Raw genomic sequence first — 19551 nt, 5'->3', positions numbered from 1 at the left:
ATATTGTGACGGTTGGTTGGAATTTCTGAGTTGAATGCTACTTGCTGCTAACAACATGACCTTTTTAAAGGCGGAGAACAGGTTTAAAACTGTCTGTTTTAAAGGATGGAAGATACAGACTGAAAATTGTACCGACGAACATATGACATAGGTGCAGAATTAGGCCATTCAGCTCCTCGAACCTGCTCCACTATTCAATAAGATCATTGCTGATCTGTTTGTGTTTCAAATTCCACATTCCCATCTACACCCCGATAACCTTTGATTCCCTTATAGGTTCACTTATGGAGCCATAGTGGAGAAATGAAGATTCACTAAACGCATTATTGAAAATCAAGCCATAACCTTGTGAGAGGGAAATGTCATTCAAATACTTGGCCAACCTCCAGTGAAACAGCAATGTATCCAGATTTATAAATCAAAGATGTAAAGCAGCTACATTTTAGAATGTGCAAATAAGACAGCCACACACTTCTACCACTAGAACTGTGTACCATCAAATAAGATAGTCACTAATAAATCCGATAGGGAATACAGGAGAAATGTCTTTATCCAGAGAGTGGTTGAGAATGTGGAACTTGCTACCACAATAGTTGAGGTGACTAGCGTAGATGTATTTAAGGGAACGTTAGTTAAGGACATGTGGGTTAAAGGAATACAAGGTTTTGTTGATGGGGTTAGATGTAGAAAGGTGAGACAAGGCTCATGTGAAGCATAAACACCAGCATGGACCTGTTGGGCCAAATGACCTGTTTCTATGCTGTAAATACTATGTAAATCTAAGCAGGCTGCTTTCTAAATTGATTTTATAGTGAAGTAACCATTCTGATCTCATTGAACATCTCAGGAGATTGAATGCCCTCTTCAAATTGTTATTTCTTCTCTTCCGCATCCCCCAGGCAATGTTCATGTATATAGTAATGGACGAATGCGTTACACATACCACAGACCTGAGCGACGGGACCAGCAGGGTGATGTGAGTATAAAGAACTATTGTCATGTGCAGCTCATAAGAAAGACACACATTGTGCCTGTGCCAACGTATTTGAAGAAGCTATATACTCAATCCCACTCTTTACCATACCTTTCAAAATTAATGTTTGAATCACGTTTTTATCCCCTTCCCTTTTAAAGCTATCAGGGATGCTGACTCCAACGCTGTTTCATATTGTGAATGATTGTGACTCTTAATCTGGGTTCCCCCATCAGAGCAAATAGCTCCTTTGTATTTTACAGATTCACAGAATGGTTACAGCACACTAGGAGACTATTCAGCTTGTCATGTTTGTGCAAGTTCTCTGAAGGAAAGATTTATCTAGTGGCTCCCCCTGACCCTCTCCCCATAGCCCTGCACGTTCTTCCTTTTCAGATAATAATCCAATTCCCTTTTGAATGTTCAATTGACCCTGCTTCCACCACACTCTCCAGCAGCACATTTCAGATCCTAACCACTCGCTGCGTGAAAAAATATTTTCTTTTGTCGCCATTGCTTCTTTTGCCAATTACCTTAAATCTGTGCCCTCATTCTCGATCCTTCCACCAATGGGAATAGCTTTTCCCTACCTGCTTTGTCCAGACCCCTCATGATTTTGAATACCTTCATCAACCTCTGTTCTCCAAGAAAAGCAGTCCCAACTCCTCCAATCTATCTATGTAACTGAAGTTATTTATCAACCTTATCAATTCTTTTTATCACTCCACACGCTCAATTAGATCAGCCTTTAACCTTCAAAAAAACTCGAAGTAATTCAGGCCACATTTATACAATCTGTTTTAATTTAACCCTTTAAACCCCGATAATGGCGGAAGCACAACTTTGAAATCATTTGAGAAACAATTGGATGCTGCATTGGGGGAATGTAGGGAGTTCCAAGCCCCCAGTGCCCTCTTGGTGAAAAGGTTTCTCTTCAACTCCGAGAGGGTTTATGAGAAATAATAAAACCATACTGGGTTTCAAGGAGGAACTAGACAGCTAGCTTCCAAACCTGCAACCTTTACCACAGAGAAGGACAAGGGCAGCAGGTGCATGGTAATGCCATCACCTGCAAGTTCTCCTCCAAGCCACCCACGATCCTGACTTGGAAATATATTGCCGTTCATTCACTGTCACGAGATCAAAATCCTGGAATTCCCTTCCTAGCAGCACTGTGGATGTACCTACACCACATAGACTACAGCGATTCTTCTCGAGGGCAATTAGGGATGGGCAACAAATACTGGTGTTGCCAGTGATGCCCACATCCCATGATAGAATTTAAAGTTCTTGTCAACAAGTGGATTCAGGATTATTACAAATGCACCAAGGGAATACTGTGTGTATGTGAGCTAGACAAACTTGGGACACTGTTGCTATGCTAAACTAGTTGTTTCTGTCTGTGTAACATTTATATCAATTAAACATTACTAGTCTGCGTGCGTGATCTGATTGCATTCCTGTTTTCTTTGGCAGGGTGGGTTGGCACTCTTTGTACAGTTGATGCCAATTCTGATCCTAGTTCTTGTCTCTGTGATCAGTCAAATGATGGTGTCAAGCCCTCCCTACAGTCTGAGCTACAGGCCGTAAGTAAATCCTTGAGTTTATACCACGCATTCATTAATGGATTAAATCTGTTTCATCGTCCAACATCATCAGACCTCTTCTTTAGCTTGAAGTTGTAAGAAAGGGTCCCTTCCTTTCCACCATCTCCTACAGTGTTTCAGTGAGTCTAGTCAACAAACTGCATTCATATAGCACCATTAATATAAAACAACGTCCCAAGGCACTTTGTAGGTAAGTGAAAAGCATGCCAATCCAGGAAGGGAGAAACCAGCCGGGTTTGGTTAAAAGAATGTGCTTTTGAGGAGGTTTTGAAAGTTGGAGTGAGAGACCGATGGAGAGATTTTGGGAGGGAGCTCCAGAGAGAGCTAAGGCAGCTGAAGGCTCTGCCAACTTGAGTCCATTTAAGACTCTGGAGAGATTTGCAGGTGGCGTAGGATTTTACATGTAATATTTTGGGAGGCAAGACATTGGAGGCAGTGCAGAATAGGATACAAGCGTTAGAATTTTGGACAGTTTGGCATTTGTGGAGGTTAGGAGGCCCAAAAGGAGAGCGTTGGAGTTTTCAGAAAAGCAGCAGGACAGCGAGCAAGAGTGGGAGTTGAGTAGTGTTGGGCAGTCCAGAATAGACTAGAGAGGAAGAGTGGACCAGGGCCTGAAATTTTCCCTTGTCGGGTGTGCGCGATTGGCGAGCCCGGGAGCAGTTGGAAAGTGGGCCCCTGACCGCGATTGTCTCTCGACTGCTATTTCACGCTGGCTGGCCAATTAACGGCCAGACAGTGCGAAACGAGCGCTGAGAAGCTCAGTGCTGCTGGGGTGAGCACTGCGAGAGAGCTCCCTGAAGGCAGCTAGCTGCCTTAGGGAGCTGCAGATCTGCAGATAATAAAACGAAGCACTAAAAAGCAGCAAAAAAAAAAATACCCACGCGTCACAATCAAGCACCTGAAAGCATACCTCATAAAAATGCTGTCCCCAGATATTTCTTTTTATTTCCTGAGATTTCATCCCGCCCTTGGATGAGGTTTCGTGAAAAATGTAAAAGCCACCTGGCCAATTCACCTGTCCGCCAACCGTAATGTTGGACGGGCCACAAAAAATCGCAGACAATTGCAGCATTAATGGTTTTAATTGTCACTGAGCACGGTGCCCACTTTTGCACATGCCTGCCAAGTGAAATATCGTGTGAATGTGCGATGATGTTGGGACGCTCGCCCGACCTCATCTCATGTGATTTTACGCCTGATCGGGTTGGGCATGTGCCCACCCGTAGAACGTAAAATTGTGCCCCAAGAGTGAGAGTGCTTCCCAGAGTGATCTATGGTAACACCCATCACAATGACTCAGATATGAGACCCCTTCTCCCTCCCCACCCCCTTCAGCCCTCAAACAGTGACCTAAATTTCTAGTTTTATACATGAATGTGTAAAGTATCAACACGGTGTGCCAATAATTGGTGATAGGATGGAGTTTATGCTTGCAATTGGTTGTTATTTACCAATGAGGCATTGAGCAGAGAGACCATTGAGAAGGGGAGATCATCTGACAGAGCATCATGTATTACCTTTGCATACCACCCTCTGTCTCAGGATAGACATGACCTGAAGTATCTAACAGATCATTTGGGACACCACAAAAGATGTAAGAGGTGAAAAAAATGCAATGTAAAGTAGAACACTTTGGTGTGGTATTAGCTTTATATAGCACTGATGAATGGCCATTGGCCTGAAATGTTAACTATTTCTCTCTCCACAGATGTCCCCCGACGTGCTAAGTATTTCCATCGTTTTCTGTTACTGTTTCAGATTTTCAGCATCTGCAGCATGGTGCTTTTGTAGAAACAGCACCAATGGTGAAAGTTTTCTAATCTTGAGCCGTTGTCTGTTCTCAGGTCCACTGGTCACGTTCACAGACGAACGACAGAAGTACTGAAGGTGCATTATTTTGTGGCAGATAAATTTACAGCGGAATATACGGGGCAGAACCTGAAGTTGGTGGAACGGAATGTGGAAGAGGATTTCATTGCAAACTTGCGGAATAACTGCTGGAAAGAGAAACAGCAGAGTGAGTGATTATAGGGGATTGGGGAGGGGGAGCAGAATGATTTTGTACATAGAATGAACTGAACTTAGATGTGCAGCCTAGAAGATGCAGGCTAACTGTGGGTACATGAACCAGATGAAAGCATCCTGTGTATCACAGTAACTCACCCTGCGGCTCTCTATAATTATTTTAACATCACAAGCTTTTTTAATTCATTCTCGGGATGTGGGGGACCAGCATCAATTTCCCATCTCTGGTTTCCTTGAAAATTTGGTGGTGAACCATCTTCTTAAACTGCTGCTATCCATGTGGTGAACGTACTCCCAAATACCGTGAGGTCAGGTTTCAACCCAGCAGTGATGAATAAACAGTAATGTATGCCAAGTTGGAATGGCTTGTGACTTGGATGGCAACTTGTAGTTGATAGTATTCCAGCCATGTCTAGCAGACTGGGGACTGCAAAACTGCAGAAGGTGCTACACATATTAAATTGAGGTTACATCTTGCTGTCTGGTAATTCTGGAGAATGTAAAAGGCTCCATACTATTACTTGAAGGGCACAAAACTATTTCAGCGCTTTGACTGATGTCTGACCCTTATCAACTTCACAAACAATAGGCTAATTTGTCATTCATCTCAGTTTTTGTGGGCTGTAACTACATCGAAAATGGCTATTATGTTTCCCCACATAAGTCACTGTACATTAAAATATTTTATTGTCATGCTTTGAGATGTTGTAAAGCACGATAGATGAATACAGGTATTTATTCTGTTCTGCCAAAGTTGCTGTTGATGAAGTGTGTTGACTTGCAAAATCACAATGGATATTCGTGGTACAAACTGCCCATTCCCACTAACATTTTTATTTTGTCTATACAGAAGAAGGATTGTTGTATCGTGCCCGCTACTTTGGAGATGTAGATCTCTACCAGAGAGCCCAAAAAATGAGTACGCCAAGCTGTACTAGGCTATCGGAAGTTCAGGCTTCCCTGCATGGTTAGAACAGAATCTGCCACTTCAGTAACCAGAGACCAGGTATGTCCTCTAGATATTAAAATTCATTTCTTTTTTATCAGTTGGGTGTCTCTGGCAGATACAGAAACTGATTAGCACATTGAACAGCCTCCTAATCAAGCTCTAGAGACGATTCCTGTAGAAACACATACTATCCAGATAAATCCAGAGAATTTAGGCATAGTTTGACGAGGACAGAGGTTGTATGGATCTCCAACCATGTGCAGGGTACAACTGGTAATTAAACAGCTATGGTTTGGTAGCACTGTGATCTCTGAATAGGTAAAGCACCGTGGTTTTAATCATATTCACCAGCTCTGTGATTTTTGGCTCACAACTCTGTTATGTTGGAACTGTTAGTAGACTAATCACCACCACTGTCCCTGATTTTAAAAAAGATTTCCATTTGTATAGTGCTTTTCACAGCCACTGGATGTCACAGTTTTACAGATAATGAAGTACTTTTGTAATATAAGTACTGTTGTAATATAAGAAATGTGGCAGCCAGAATGGCACACAGCAAACTCCCAACAATGTGATAATGACCAGATCATCTGTTTTATTGATACTGATTGAAGGATAAAGAATGGCCAGAATGCCGGGGAGAACTCTCCTGTTCTTCTTTTGAAATAGTGCCATGGGATCTTTCACATCCACCTGAGATAGGGCCTCAGTTTAACATCTCATCCAAACGACAGCACCTCTGACAATGCAGCACTCCCTCAGTACAGTACTGTACCGGAATGTCAGCCTTGATTTTTGTGCTCAAGTACTGGAGTGGGCCTGTGGGGTCATGGGAAGATTAGCAGAATAAAGGAGAGCTGCCTTCAACAAAGAAATTTTGAGGGGTGAAATGAAACTTTGATTTTTTTTTTAAAGATCATATATTTAAGGATATATTTAACCTGCTTTTGTCAATTTGTTACTCTTTCAAATTATTTGTTTATTCCTTGTTTCCCTCTGTCTTCTCACATGGCACAGCGATGGAGATGATGATTACTTAAAAAAAGACCCTTGAAATTTGTCTTAAGACTGGATTTTGATTAGCCAGCAGCACTGCTGAAAATACTCACAGCCAATGAGCAAACCCCCACCACTGGACTTTTTTTGATGAACTGGAGCAGAGGCCTACAGTTTCCTGGCCAGCACCCTGCCGTGCAGACTGCGAAACACTCAACTGGGGAGGAGACTGGCACAGCGCAAAGCAGGAGAGACATGACTACGCATGAACCAAGTTTGTACATGTGCACTAGTCACTTCTAATGGAGCAAATCGACAGATGTGTTGAATTAATGATTTGGAAATTATTTATAGTTGTATATACATTGTACTTTATGCAGGGGCTGAAATCAGTTGTAACTTATTTTGCTCTTCAATAGAAATAAATCTGTACTGTGACAAATACCCATGTCTCCGCATTTCATCGCCCACATTGGTTACCTATTTGAGGATTTGGAAACCACGCAGAGCACGACATTGTAATGCAATCTGAGCCAGGCAAAGGAATAGGAGTAGGCTATCCAGCCTGAAAGGAAGTCTGTCAACTCAATTAGTTTGTGGTTCAGACCTGAGTGCATTGTCAGAGTGTAAGTTGGACACCGAGAATATAATTATTAGTTATTCAATGGGCTCCCACAGACAGCAATGTGATAAAGATTAGATCTGTTTTAGTGATATTGATTGAGGGATAAATATTGGTCAGGACAGAGGGGCTAACTCCCCTGCTGTCCTTTGAAATAGTGCCATGGGTTCTTTTATGCCCACCTTAGAGTAGAGTGACCTATGTTTGAGGTCTGATCAGAAAGACAATTGTTCTGACAGTGCAGCTTTCCCTCAATACTGCATTGTCAGCATAAATTTTGCATTTAAGTCTTTGGAGTGGGACTTGAACCTGGCACCTTCTGGCTCAAGAGGCAAGAGTGCTACCCACTAAGCCATAATGCTGAAATGGCTGATTGATGATCTTGGTAAATCACAATTGAATTTAAAGACCTGGAAATTGATGGGAAAACAATAGTGCATTTAATGCGTAGACCACGATGAACGTAAATTTGTACCCAGGTTGAGATAAACAGAGTTGTGAATCACTACTAGTTTCTGGATGATGTGGTGCTCTGCCATTAGCCTCTCGAAACAGAGCCCAATCAACCTCCCTGTGAGTTTCAACAATCTGTATTTGCACTGTTGAAACAAACTCTCCTCAAAGCTGGGACTGGTATTTTAACAATGAATGGATTCTTTTAATGGCAAGATATGTTTCTGCGATGCCACTCAACCTTGAATCTCCAGGAAAGAAACAACAAACTGTGGAAGCTGATTCCCACTAATAAACTGCTCCCAGAGCTTTTTTCATTATTTAACACCTCCCCCCCCCCCCCCCACCATCTCCCACTTTTTCCTCTATTTTTTCTTTCTCTGAATCCAATCTTTCAACAGCAACTTGCTTGCATATGGTGTTTAACATAGCAAAAACGTCCCAAGGTTCTTAAGATTGTCTCCTTTACTTCTTTCTGTGTCTAATTTGACCAATTCACTATTTTCTTATGTCATTCTTCTGTTTCTCTCTATTCTTAAATTTCATTGGTTAAAGGAGATAAGACTGTTTGTCCTGTTGTTCACCTGGGTCCCAGATGCCCCATTGCCAACTCGCACTTGCAGTAATTTGTGGTGCAAATTTTTTTGAGAAGGATGGGGGCGAAGAAACAAAACAAACCCATGAGACTCACTGCAGGATGCCCTGTTCCAGCAATTTCTGGCTCCATCTTTCAAACATGATCTGTATTTGATCAGTTCAGCCACAGTAAGTTGCTGGAAATTTACCCTCTCCACGTTATGCCTTCCAAACACAAGTTACGAATATTTTAACTGTAGTATAGTTTTCCAGCCCTTTAAACCACCAGATTCTCTTCTTTTCCAATCTAAACACCTATTGTCCGAAGTTAGCATTCAGCCCAGGAAATTAGTTTGTAAAATAATGTCAATTTATTAACAGTCCAGTTCACAGATTCATACCTCATTTTTTAAGAAGTCTTAAATGACCCAAATAAATCCCCTGAACACGGAACCCCACATCGATTATGTACATTCAAAACACTCAGTGGTGCACATTTTTTTTTAAACAGAGAAAAATAATTTTGTTTAATCTCCCAGTTTCAATCTGCTGAAGAGCATAAAGCTTTCAAATCGAAGAACTAAATCCAGTCTCTCAGCTCATCCAGAGGAAGGAGTGAATCCCAGCAGCTGTTCGATTGGTTTGTAGCGCCATTCATCTGCCTCCAACTCCTCAACTAAGCCAGCCAGTTTCTCCATCCGGGAACACTGTTGCTCTAAGGGGGAAAGAGGGAGTAAGTAAAATTATAATTGGAAGAAATGCTTCAATTGCTCATTATGTTTTAGTTATGTTCCTGAATAGACAATATTATCTTAAAGAGCCGTAGCTTGTTTCCTACTGATAATGGTTAAATTTGGGGACAAAGCTGGCTTGGCTTCTCAATGTAAAAACAAACTTTAGTTTCCCCTTTCAAGCTAATCTCACATTTACTGATTTCACTGCTGATAGCCTGGCTGTCACTTCAAGAGAAAGATATGCTCCTCTGGCTAATTTAGTGCTGGTGGAGACTTTCAGATAAGATAACAGATTTACAAAAACGATTTCATCCACTGAAAAACCTGTTCTCACGTACACATGTTGGTGCTTGCCAGAATTTAGAAGACCTTACTCCGAAATCTGACAGCTCTCAAAACTCTTGGTATCCATGGGCAATATTCCATCCTCGACAGATGAGAAACAGATTAATTACTCACTTATCTCAATATGGCTTGAGGCAAAACGCACGCTACATTCGCCCACAGTTAAGTCATTTTCAAATTAATTCAGTGCATGAATCACATGGTGGCGTTTTGAGAGAATGGGTAAAACATTGCATAAATTTCAATCTTGTATTATTAAGAAAAATCAACAAACAAGAAGTCCTGCTAAAAGAAGGTAAGGCTGTATCACTGTTTTTGAGGCTAAAATGTGGCTTTTTTTTTTATTCTTTCATGGGATGTGGGCATCACTGGCAAAGCCAGCATTTGTTGCCCATCCCTAATTACCCTTGAAATTAAATATGGTCCCAGTTCCACCACTGGATTCGTGACTTTACCTCGTTTCACCTGCCTCAACGTGTGAGCCACCTGATAGCTGAAAACTGCTTCACAAAGGAACCTCTCAGTGGCATCTGTCAAAACAGGAACAAGGCTTTGAAATACAGTCCACGTCATTTAGCAGCAAATACACACCAAGTTCTCCCAAATGGAATCTTTCATCTGGAAGCAGATTCATTTTTCTCCTTCCTTTATACTTCAACAAAGTTTATTTTACAATGGTGCAATTTTATGGACAATGAACCACTTGTATGCAGTGTATCAGGTAGCATTACACATTTAAAATATCGGATTGAAACCAAAAGCTTGGTCAAGGGGGTAGATTTTAAAGAGTGATTTCACAGAGGAATGGTAAAGAGATTTGGGGAGGGAATTATAGGCTAGGGCTGTGGCATAGACTGCCAATCTGAGTTAATTAAAAGTGGTCAAATTGGATGAACGCAGATATTCTAGAATCTAGTGGGGGCCGGAGGAGGCTCCAGAGATGGGGAGGGGTGTGGCCACGAAGGGATTTGAAAATCATTTAAAAATCAAGGTGTCACCAAACCAGGACCCAATGTCGAGCCCAGACAGGGGTGACAGATGAACAGAAAATTGGTGTGAATTAGGAGAGCAGCAGCAGAGTTTTGGATGACCTTTAGTTCTTTTGGAAGGAGCTTGGTTTTAAATAGCTCCATATTTAAGGAAGGATATACTTGCACTGGAGGTGGTACAGCAAAGATTCACTAGATTGGCCCCTGGGATGAGGGAGTAGTCCTATGACGAGAAGCTAAGTAATTTGGGCTTATAATCTTGAGTTTATCAAGATGAGAAGCAATCTCATTGAAACATACAAGACTCTGAAGGGGCACGACGTGGAAGAGAGGTTGTTTCTGTTGGCTGGGGAATCTAAAACACAGGCACAGTCCCAGGATTAAGGGGTCAATCATTTAGCAATGAGAAGAGGAGAAATGTCTTCAATCAAAGGGTTGTGAATCTTTGGAATTCTCTACCCCAGAGGGTTGTGAATGCTTCATCATTGACTATATTTAAAGGATGACATAAGACAAACTTTTGGGGTCTCAGGAATTCAAGGGATTTGGGAGCAGCTAAGAAAGCAGAGATTAAAACCAAAATCAGCCATGATTGTACTGAATGGCGGAGCAGGTTCACGGGGCCCAATGGTCTATGCCTGCTCCTATTTCTTGTGCTCTGGTAGGTGAAAGATGGCCAGGAGTGGGAATTGATAAAAACAAATACCTGGTGCCCTCCAGCAGTGACAAAACACAAGGTAGCAATCTAAACAAACCACAAAGAGCATGTGTCTCTGGGACAATGCTTAAACAACCTTTACTTCCCAAGGACAATCCCACTGTGGTACAAGCTGTGAAAGGAAATAGTCACAGCCCTCATCACTTGAAATCTTCAAGACCATCTTTAGATTTTAAAAGCTTAGGTGATCAGAACAACCATGTCAGCAGGTTATGCCTGGTTTAGTTAGAACTGACGAGATAAACATTGATGGAATAGGAATATTAGTCTGTGATGCTGACACAATAGGAATAGTCAAGTCTGGAGGTAACAAAGGTGTATATGGAGGGTGAAATGTTTCCTCACAGTAGATTCCAGCTCAGGTTGCCAACGGTGATTAAATGTATTCCTGAAGACTTTATCAAATGACTTGACCCCACACTCCAGCCATTAGTCGGCCAACATTCATCCTTATGACCTACTGCCTTCCTACAGCAATTGGAAAGCAAAAAAGATTCATTGCCAATTGGATGATGCTTGACTGTCAGTCAAACAGCCTTTTTCCCCATTTTTTATATCTAATAAAGGGAAGTATTCAGGAAAATGTCAAAATAACACCCAATATTTTTCAATATAACGATGATATTTCTCCTAGTTTGCACACAGCCGGGTCCTGGAGAGTGATCTTCAATTCCTGACGACTCCAGGCCAATCCTGGAGAGTTGGCAACCCTCCTTTGCCCACATTCACCCGAAACAGGGACACAGGGTGTGGGAGGGGCTAAAAATCAGGCCCGAGCACCGCGTTCTCTCCGGGCTGCCCCTCACCTTCCAGCAGCTCGCCGGCTCCTTTGGGCGAGGTGAAGAGCACTTTCCGCGGCGGGGTTAGCTCGGACACCCCGAAACCACCGCCCGCCGCCGAGGAGGACGAGGACGACGCCGAGGTGGCCATAGCCGTGTGACACGCCGCCATAAACCAAAACGGGGCCTTTCCCGGCCGGCTGGCACGCTTTACGGCGGGAGGTCGACCTTTACGTCACTTCACGACGCCCGCTGAGGGCGGAGAGCTGGATGGACGATACCATTCCCCTCGTGGGTAAGGAGGGGGACGTGGCTTCTTTTACGGCCATTTTAACAAATATACCGACCAGTTTAAATTCAACAAACATTTAAACATTTAAAAATTAATATATTACTTTATGCTAAACCCTCGTTGCTGTAAAGATGTACAGGAGTGCTATGCAAATAACTTTTTATAAGACATTAACACCCTGTATTTGGAAATAGAAGCGGCCGGGCGTTGCTGACATTATATTTGTCTAAATCTCTGGCTGCCGAGGACAAAATTTCACGGACACAGTGAATTTAGCCCAACCTGTGCGCTTACACCGGCGCCACGTATGTTTTGAATAAATTGGGCAGTTATCGAGCTTGTGTCTCGCTACCCCCCCCGGAGTCGGGAAGGGGTTTGGCCACGGACCCACCGGAAAGGACCAACTCGGTCACCGGAAGGGATTCAATTAAGTGACGGACCGAGGGTCTTGGCTTTGGTGAGTGGGGTCTCTTCGTGTCTAATTTCGGTCCGAGTGTTTTTCGGTGTGTAAAACATCTTTTAGTTAAAACATTAATCCTCGGTGGGGGTGGGGAGATACATAACTTGCACTGATATGGCAACCTTGGACAACAGCAGCAACAAAAACCTGTGTTGATATAGCGCCATTGACGTACTCAACCGTCCCAAAAGGGGCTTCACAGGAGCCACACGCAGCAAAGTTAGGCTCTGAATCACATAGGGAGATATTAGGACAGCGGACCGAAAGTTTGGTCAAAGTGGTAGGTTTTAAGAAGCTTCTTTAACGGAGGAAGGTGAGGTAGAGAAGCGGAGAGGTTTAGAGATGGAATTCCGGAACTTAGGGCATTGGCAGCTAAAGGCACGGCCACCAGTGGCGGAGCGATTAAAATCAGGGATGCTCAAGAAGCCAAAATTAGAGGAGCGCAGGTCAGGGTCACCAACTCCGGCGAAAAGTTTAAGGGACACTTTGGCATTGGCACAAAACTGCAACCGTAGGGAGTTGGGCGCGAGAGCTGTGAGGGCAGGTGGGTTGCCGAAGCTGTGAGGAGGAGGGGAGGGGCGGGGGGTGGATTGTACAGCTAGAGCTGTGAGGGCAGATGGGAGGTGCTGCCAGAGCTTTCAGGCCACCAGAGAGAAGATTGAAGAGGAGAGCACAGTGCCAACCAGCCCAATTACAGGACTATCCTGTAAAATCCAGGACAGTTGGTCAGCCTGGCGCAGGTATCTCCAAGGGTTGTGGGCTTGAAGGAGATTACAGGGATAGGGAGGGACAAGGTCGGATGAGAATTTTAGGTCAGTGTGCAGAGGAGTTGTGGGTGAAGGAGACTTGTTGGGAGTACAGGCAGCAGAATTTGGTTGACTTGAAGATAGAATGTGGGAGACCAGCCAGGAGTGGGTTGGAATAGTCAAGTCTTCAGCTAATGAAGGCATGAATGAACTTAGCAACATATACTAAGGCATGTAATCAGATGAAGTTTTACTCTGAGTCAAATAAGGTTCACTCTGATAAGTATGTAACTAGTGAGCACTTACATTCTAGCCTCCTCAATTGATATTAAATTTATTTTACATTGAGATGTTAGGATTTGGAGTTCCCCACCAGCCACCATGATGGAATCAGAACCCAGAACAGCTTTTAACAGGAAAGTGTTTACTTTGTTTTATTCGACAACAGAGCTCGTTTCATGCTTTAACCTCCACTGGCTGCACTCTCATGGTGAGGACAAGATAAAATGGAAGTTCTTAGGCCAACACTGATCAATATCGATGGACGAATTTACCGCAAAAACCATGTCAAAGAGCAGGTGTACTCGAATCTGGAAGAAGAAGACTTTACTTACTCTGGTATTTATAAGCACAGACTGTAACTCCCATCTGTAAACGTTGTCAGAAAACAGTGTTTTTTTTCCAGTGAAAGAATATGTAACCATATTATAGTCTAGTTGTTTATATATTTGCTATTGAGGCAATTAATGCCTGGAAATCAAATTATAATTTCAGATGAAGAAACTCATTTCCTGTATTCTAATTGCAATGTTTAGCCATTTCTTAAATAATTCCAATATCCTGGCCTCAGGCCTCTTTTCCTAGCCACCTGTTTCAGCTGTTGATCACCCTCTGTGTAAAAAAAAAATCCCCCTCATCTGTCCTTTCTGTTCTAAGCTTATTTGACCTCGTCCTCCTAATGTACGAGAGTAGTGATTTACATTTATTTTTCCAATCCCACTCAGCATCTTGAATGTGTCTGGTCCTTTCTGAGGCATCGTTTTCAAGGGTCAAGAACCCAGGCTTATCCATTTATCCCTGTGCCCTGCTGCTCACCTCTGCACTGACTTTTAAGGCCTGGTTGACCTTCTTAAATAGAACAACCAGAACTGTCACAGTACTTGAAAGGCAACCTGATCTGAAAATTGGCCTTAATTGGCAAATAACCCAGCCATGCTATTTGCTTGTATTTGTTTTTATTGCTTCACGTTTACTTACATTGAACAACCCTGTAGATAAAATTTCATGATAAGAACATAAGAACTAGGAGCAGGAGTAGGCAATTCAGTCCCTCGAGCCTGCCCCGCCATTCATTACCATCATGGCTGTTCTCATTTCGGCCTCAACTCCAATTTCCCGCCCTCTCCCCATAACCTTTCAACCCGTTACTAATTAAAAATCTGTCTATCTCCTCCTTAAGTTTATTCAGCATCCCGGCATCCCACTGCATTCTGAGGTAGTGAATTCCACAGATATGTTAATTTAACAATGCTTGCTCCCATTTTTTTCCAGCATTGCCATCTCTATAAAAGGAGGAAAATGGAAGGAAAGCAAAACACAAAATGGAATTGAATCTTTGAAGAGAAAACTTATCAGGCATTCACATTTTCAATAATATTCAGGCTCTGACTTAGTGCGATGGCTTATTAACTATAATTCACCACTTCCCACCACTATAGTCCTTTATTTACACTTTTGGAGTGCTACTTGCAAATACAGTACTCGTGGACCCCAGCAAGTAGGGGGAGGTATTGCTGCTGGACCAGTAATCCAGAGACCTAGGGTAATGCTCTGGGGACCCGGGGTCAAATCCCACCACAGCGGATGGTGGTTTTGAATTCAATAAAAATCTGGAATTAAAAGTCTGATGATGACCATGAAACCATTGTTGATTGTTGTAAAAACCCATCTGGTTCACAGATGTGAACAGCCTACATGTGATTCCAGACCCACAGCAATGCAGTTGACTCTTATCTGGCCTCTGTCAAACCGCTATAAAGTCTCAAAAACGGAATGAAACCTGACCACCGGGAACAACAATGACCCTGCAAAGTTCTTGCTAACATCTGGGGGCTAGTGCCAAAATTGGGAGAGCTGTCTCACAGACAAGTCAAGCAACAGTCTGACATAGTCATCCTCACAAAATCATATCTTACCGATAATGTCCCAGACACCACCATCACCATCTCTTGATCGCACGTGCAGTTGGGAGGGAGTTGCCCTGGGAGTTCTCAACATCGACTCCAGACCACACGAGGTGATTACCACGTACCGCCCTCCCTCAGCTGATCAATCAGTGCTCCTCCATGTTGAACACCATTTGGAGGAAGTGCAGAGGGTGGCAAAGGTGCAGAATGTACTCTGGGTGGGGTCTTCAATGTCCATAACCAAGAGTGGCTTGGTAGCACCACTACTGGCCGAATCCTATAGGACATAGCTGCTAGACTGGGTCTGCGGCAGGTGATGAGGGAACTAACAAGAGGAAAAAACATACTTGACCTCATCCTCACCAACCTGCCTGCCGTAGATGCAGCTGTCCATGACAGTATCGATAGGAGTGACCACTGCACAGTCCTTGTGGAGACGAAGTCCAGCCTTCACATTGAGGATATCCTCCATCATGTTGTGTGGCACTGCCACCGTGCTGAATGGGATCGATTTCAAACAGATCTAACAACTCAAGACTGGGCAACCATGAGGCGCTGTGGGCCATCAGCAGCAGCAGAATTGTACTCGAACACAATCTATAATCTGAAAAAAAACAGAAAATGCTGGAGAAACTTAGCAGGTCTAACAGCATCTGTGGAGAGAAAAAAAAGTGTTAACGTTTCGAGTCCTTATGCCAGCAGCAGCAGGCATACGTAAAAATTATGTGTCAACCTGGTCAAGCTGTAACACAGGACTACTTGCATATTGAACAGCATAAGCAGCAAGTGATAGATAGGGCTGAGTGATCCCCACAACCAACAGATCAGATCTAAGCTCTGCAGTCCTGCCACATCCAGTCGTGAATGGTGGTGGACAATTAAACAACTCACTGGACCAGGAGGCTCTACAAATATCCCCATCCTGAATGATGGGGGAGCCCAGCACATCGGTACAAAAAATAAAGAGCATTTGCTACGATCTTCAGCCAGAAGTGCTGAGTGGATGATCCATCTCGGCCTCCTCTGAAGGTCCCCAGCATCACAGATGTCAGTGTTCAGCCAATCCAGTTCACTCCACGTGATATTAAGAAACTGCTGAAGGCACTGGGTAATGCAAAGACTATGGGCCCTGACAAAATTCTGGCAATAGTACTGAAGACTTGTGCTCCATAACTTGCCGTGCCCCCAGCCAAGCTGTTCCAGTATGGCTACAACACTGGTACCTACCTGGCTATGTGGAAAATTGCCCAGGTATGTCCTGTACACAAAAAGCAGGACAAATCCAATCCGACCAATTATCGCCCCATCAGTTTACTCTCGATCATCAGTAAAGTAATGGAAGAGGTCATCAACAGTGCTATCAAGCGGCATTTGCTTAGCAATAACTTGCTCACTGACACCCAGTTTAGGTTCCACCAGGGCCACTCAGCTCCTGACCTCATTACAGACTTGGTTCAAACATGGACAAAAGAGCTGAACTCCCGAGGTGAGGTGAGAGTGACTGCCCTTGACATCAAGGCAGCATTTGACCGAGTGTGACATCAATGAGCCCAAGAAAAACTGGAGTCAATGGGAATCAGGGGAAAACTCTCCACTGGTTGGAGTTGTACTGAGTACAAAGGAAGATGGTTGTAGTTGTTGGAGGCCAATCATCGCAGCTGCAGGACTTCCTCAGGGTAGTGTCCTCGGCCCAACCATCTTCAGCTGCTTCATCAATGACCTTCCTTCCATCATAAGGTCAGAAGTGGGGATGTTCGCTGATGATTGCACAATGTTCAGCACCATTTGCGACTCCTCAGATACTGAAGCAGTCCATGTCCAAATGCAGCAAGACCTGGACAATATCCAGGCTTGGGCTGACAAGTGGCAAATAACATTCACGCCACACAAGTGTCAGGCAGTGACCATTTCCAACAAAAGAGATTCTAACCATCGCCCCTTGACCTTTAATGGCATTACCATCACTGAATCTCCCATTAGCAACATCCAAGGGGTTACCGTTGACCAGAAACTGAGCCGACTAGCCATATAAATACTGTAGCTAAAAGAGCAGGTCGGAGGCTAGGAATTCTGCGACAAGCAACTCATCTCCTGACTTTCCCAAAGCCTGTCCACCATCTACAAGGCACATGTCAGGAGTGTGATGGAATACTCCCCTCTTGCCTGGATGAGTGCAACTTCCACAACACTCAAGAAGCTTGACACCATCCAGGACAAAGCAGCCCACTTGAATGGCACCACATTAACAAACATTCACTCCCTTCACCACCAACGCACAGTAACAGCAGTGTGTACCATCTACAAGATGCGCTGCAGGAATTCACCAAGGCTCCTTAGACAGCTCCTTCCAAACCCACGACCACTGCCATCTAGAAGGACAAGGACAGCAGATAGATGGGAACAGCACCACCTGAAAGTTCCCCTCCAAGTCACCCACCATCCTGACTTGGAAATATATCACTGTTCCTTCACTGTCACTGGGTCAAAATCCTGGAACTCCCTCCCTATAAGCATTGTGGGTGTACCTACACCACATGGACTGCAGCTGTTCAAGAAGGCAAGCTCACCATTGCCTTCTTAAGGGCAACTAAGGATGGTCAATAAATGCTGGCCCAGCCAGTGAAGCCCACATCTTGTGAGTTCAGCTCTTTTGTCCATGTTTGAACAAAGGCTGCAATGAGGTCAGGTGCTGATTGTCTCAGTCTCTTTCATGACAGGCCTGTCGCTTCTTATATGAGTTGATGCTTCAGTTGAAGTGAAGGTCTTGTAAAGTAGAATGCACTCAGTAAACTGCTTGGCTTCTTGTAGTCGAATTTGCAGGAGGTTGGTTCTGAGGTGAACTTGCAGTTTAAGCAGGTTGGGGAAGTCCTCCCACTTTCAATGTATTGTTTATTACCCTGGCTGCTTGGATGACTTGCCACTGGTTCGATTGCTTTCTTATGGAACTCTGTCTGAAGAACAGCTTTTTGTAGTTATTTTAAAAGTAGACAGAAAGTATGGCTATCTCATCATGTGACCTTTTTCAAATCCAAAGTCCTTTTCCAAATAAGGTGGGTAGTTTGGTTGATTCAGCGTCCTGTGTGGTAGCTTTCTCACCTTGAGTGTTTGAGACAGCCAATGCCTTTGTATCTGAATGACCCATTCAATTTTAATTACCCTTTTTGAATTAGTTTAAGGAAAAGGCATTGATTCATCATCAGTCTGGAATTTTCTTTTTCTCCTCTTAAGACAGGAGACTGGTCTCAATCCACAAGAGAAGTCAGGTGATCCTCAATCAGCCATCTTTTTGTAGGCTTTTGTGGTTAGCTTTTTAAAATATAAAAATTAGTGTAAAGTTCAGAATATACTGGGACATGGCACCCTGTAAATACTGGTGTGCTCTTGGGGACCCCTGCAAATGGCATACTCCTGAGGATGCAGTGTCCAAATCTCTGAAAGGCAATCTCTGCTATTAGATTTTTAGTTAGTATGCATCAAAAATAATATGCTGGCAAACCAAGAAATATAAAATCCTTGAGAACGTTTCCAATGTTAATATGCCTGCCTACAGACTAGCAGAATTCTGATGACCTCCAGGAGCCTGCGATGATCTGGCAGAGCCCAGATTGAAACCTGGTTTAGACAGTGTCATTAGCTGCATGTGTGATGTTTGTCATTTCCGCAGATCTGTTTGTGCTGTTCTGTCATCTCCTGTTCACGTCTATAATGCAGCAATCTCACTAACTTGGCCAGCTGGGCAAGGGATTGCTGCTGAGCCCAGATTCTCATCCTGCTGTACAAATGCTGCCTCCTGTGTAGGTGTTTAGTAGTCCCCAGAAAGACATGAAAAGTTGGTCCACTGCACATGGTATCAGAGGCTTTTCATCGGACTGGCTTGCACAACTTTAAAAACAGTGCAACTCAGCTGTTTTAATTAAAGCCTGAGAGGAAAAATCATTAAAGCCTCTTATCTTGCCTGTGACTTTAACAGACTGAAAATTGGTGGGTGTAGCGTAAGAATTTTCCAATATACCGTTCTTTTGTTTAATCCTTAGAAGGAAAATATAGACATGGGTAAAACAATGACAGGAAAATGATTTTGTCCATTGGTTATATGTTGCT

At 43.4% G+C, this 19551-nt stretch overlaps 3 protein-coding genes across 5 annotated transcripts in view; 2 read left to right on the top strand and 1 right to left on the bottom strand.

Annotated features, from left to right (window-relative positions):
- dnajb12a (DnaJ heat shock protein family (Hsp40) member B12a) overlaps nucleotides 1-6994 on the top strand; it is a 28483-nt gene extending 21489 nt beyond the window's left edge. Inside the window, exons 5-9 of the mRNA XM_041176485.1 lie at nucleotides 900-976; nucleotides 2450-2559; nucleotides 4425-4597; nucleotides 5456-5611; nucleotides 6572-6994. Of these exons, the coding sequence (XP_041032419.1) occupies nucleotides 900-976; nucleotides 2450-2559; nucleotides 4425-4597; nucleotides 5456-5577 (482 nt within the window). The 3' untranslated portion in view covers nucleotides 5578-5611; nucleotides 6572-6994. The remainder of the gene's footprint in view (nucleotides 1-899; nucleotides 977-2449; nucleotides 2560-4424; nucleotides 4598-5455; nucleotides 5612-6571) is intronic.
- A 1563-nt stretch (nucleotides 6995-8557) lies between these two features.
- anapc16 (anaphase promoting complex subunit 16) lies at nucleotides 8558-11987 on the bottom strand. The gene is made up of 3 exons (XM_041176385.1): nucleotides 11794-11987; nucleotides 9736-9810; nucleotides 8558-8916 (listed from the first exon to the last, which is right to left on the bottom strand). Exons 1-3 carry the CDS (start codon nucleotides 11936-11938, stop codon nucleotides 8801-8803), a joined length of 336 nt encoding a protein of 111 aa, XP_041032319.1. The 5' UTR covers nucleotides 11939-11987; the 3' UTR covers nucleotides 8558-8800.
- A 317-nt stretch (nucleotides 11988-12304) lies between these two features.
- Nucleotides 12305-19551, top strand: part of ascc1 (activating signal cointegrator 1 complex subunit 1) — a 46690-nt gene continuing 39443 nt past the window's right edge. Inside the window, exons 1-2 of one of the 3 annotated variants that reach the window (XM_041176386.1) lie at nucleotides 12305-12515; nucleotides 13713-13882. In XM_041176386.1, coding sequence (XP_041032320.1) covers nucleotides 13771-13882 — 112 coding nt within the window. In that variant the 5' untranslated portion in view covers nucleotides 12305-12515; nucleotides 13713-13770. The other 2 variants (XM_041176388.1, XM_041176389.1) reach the window with 2 other exon arrangements.

This window comes from Carcharodon carcharias, chromosome 28 (genome assembly GCF_017639515.1).
Source record: "Carcharodon carcharias isolate sCarCar2 chromosome 28, sCarCar2.pri, whole genome shotgun sequence".
NCBI classification, from domain to species: Eukaryota; Metazoa; Chordata; class Chondrichthyes; order Lamniformes; family Lamnidae; genus Carcharodon; species Carcharodon carcharias.
The sequence above is the reverse complement of the archived record's forward strand: the minus strand, read 5'-3'. Positions and strand labels throughout refer to the sequence as shown.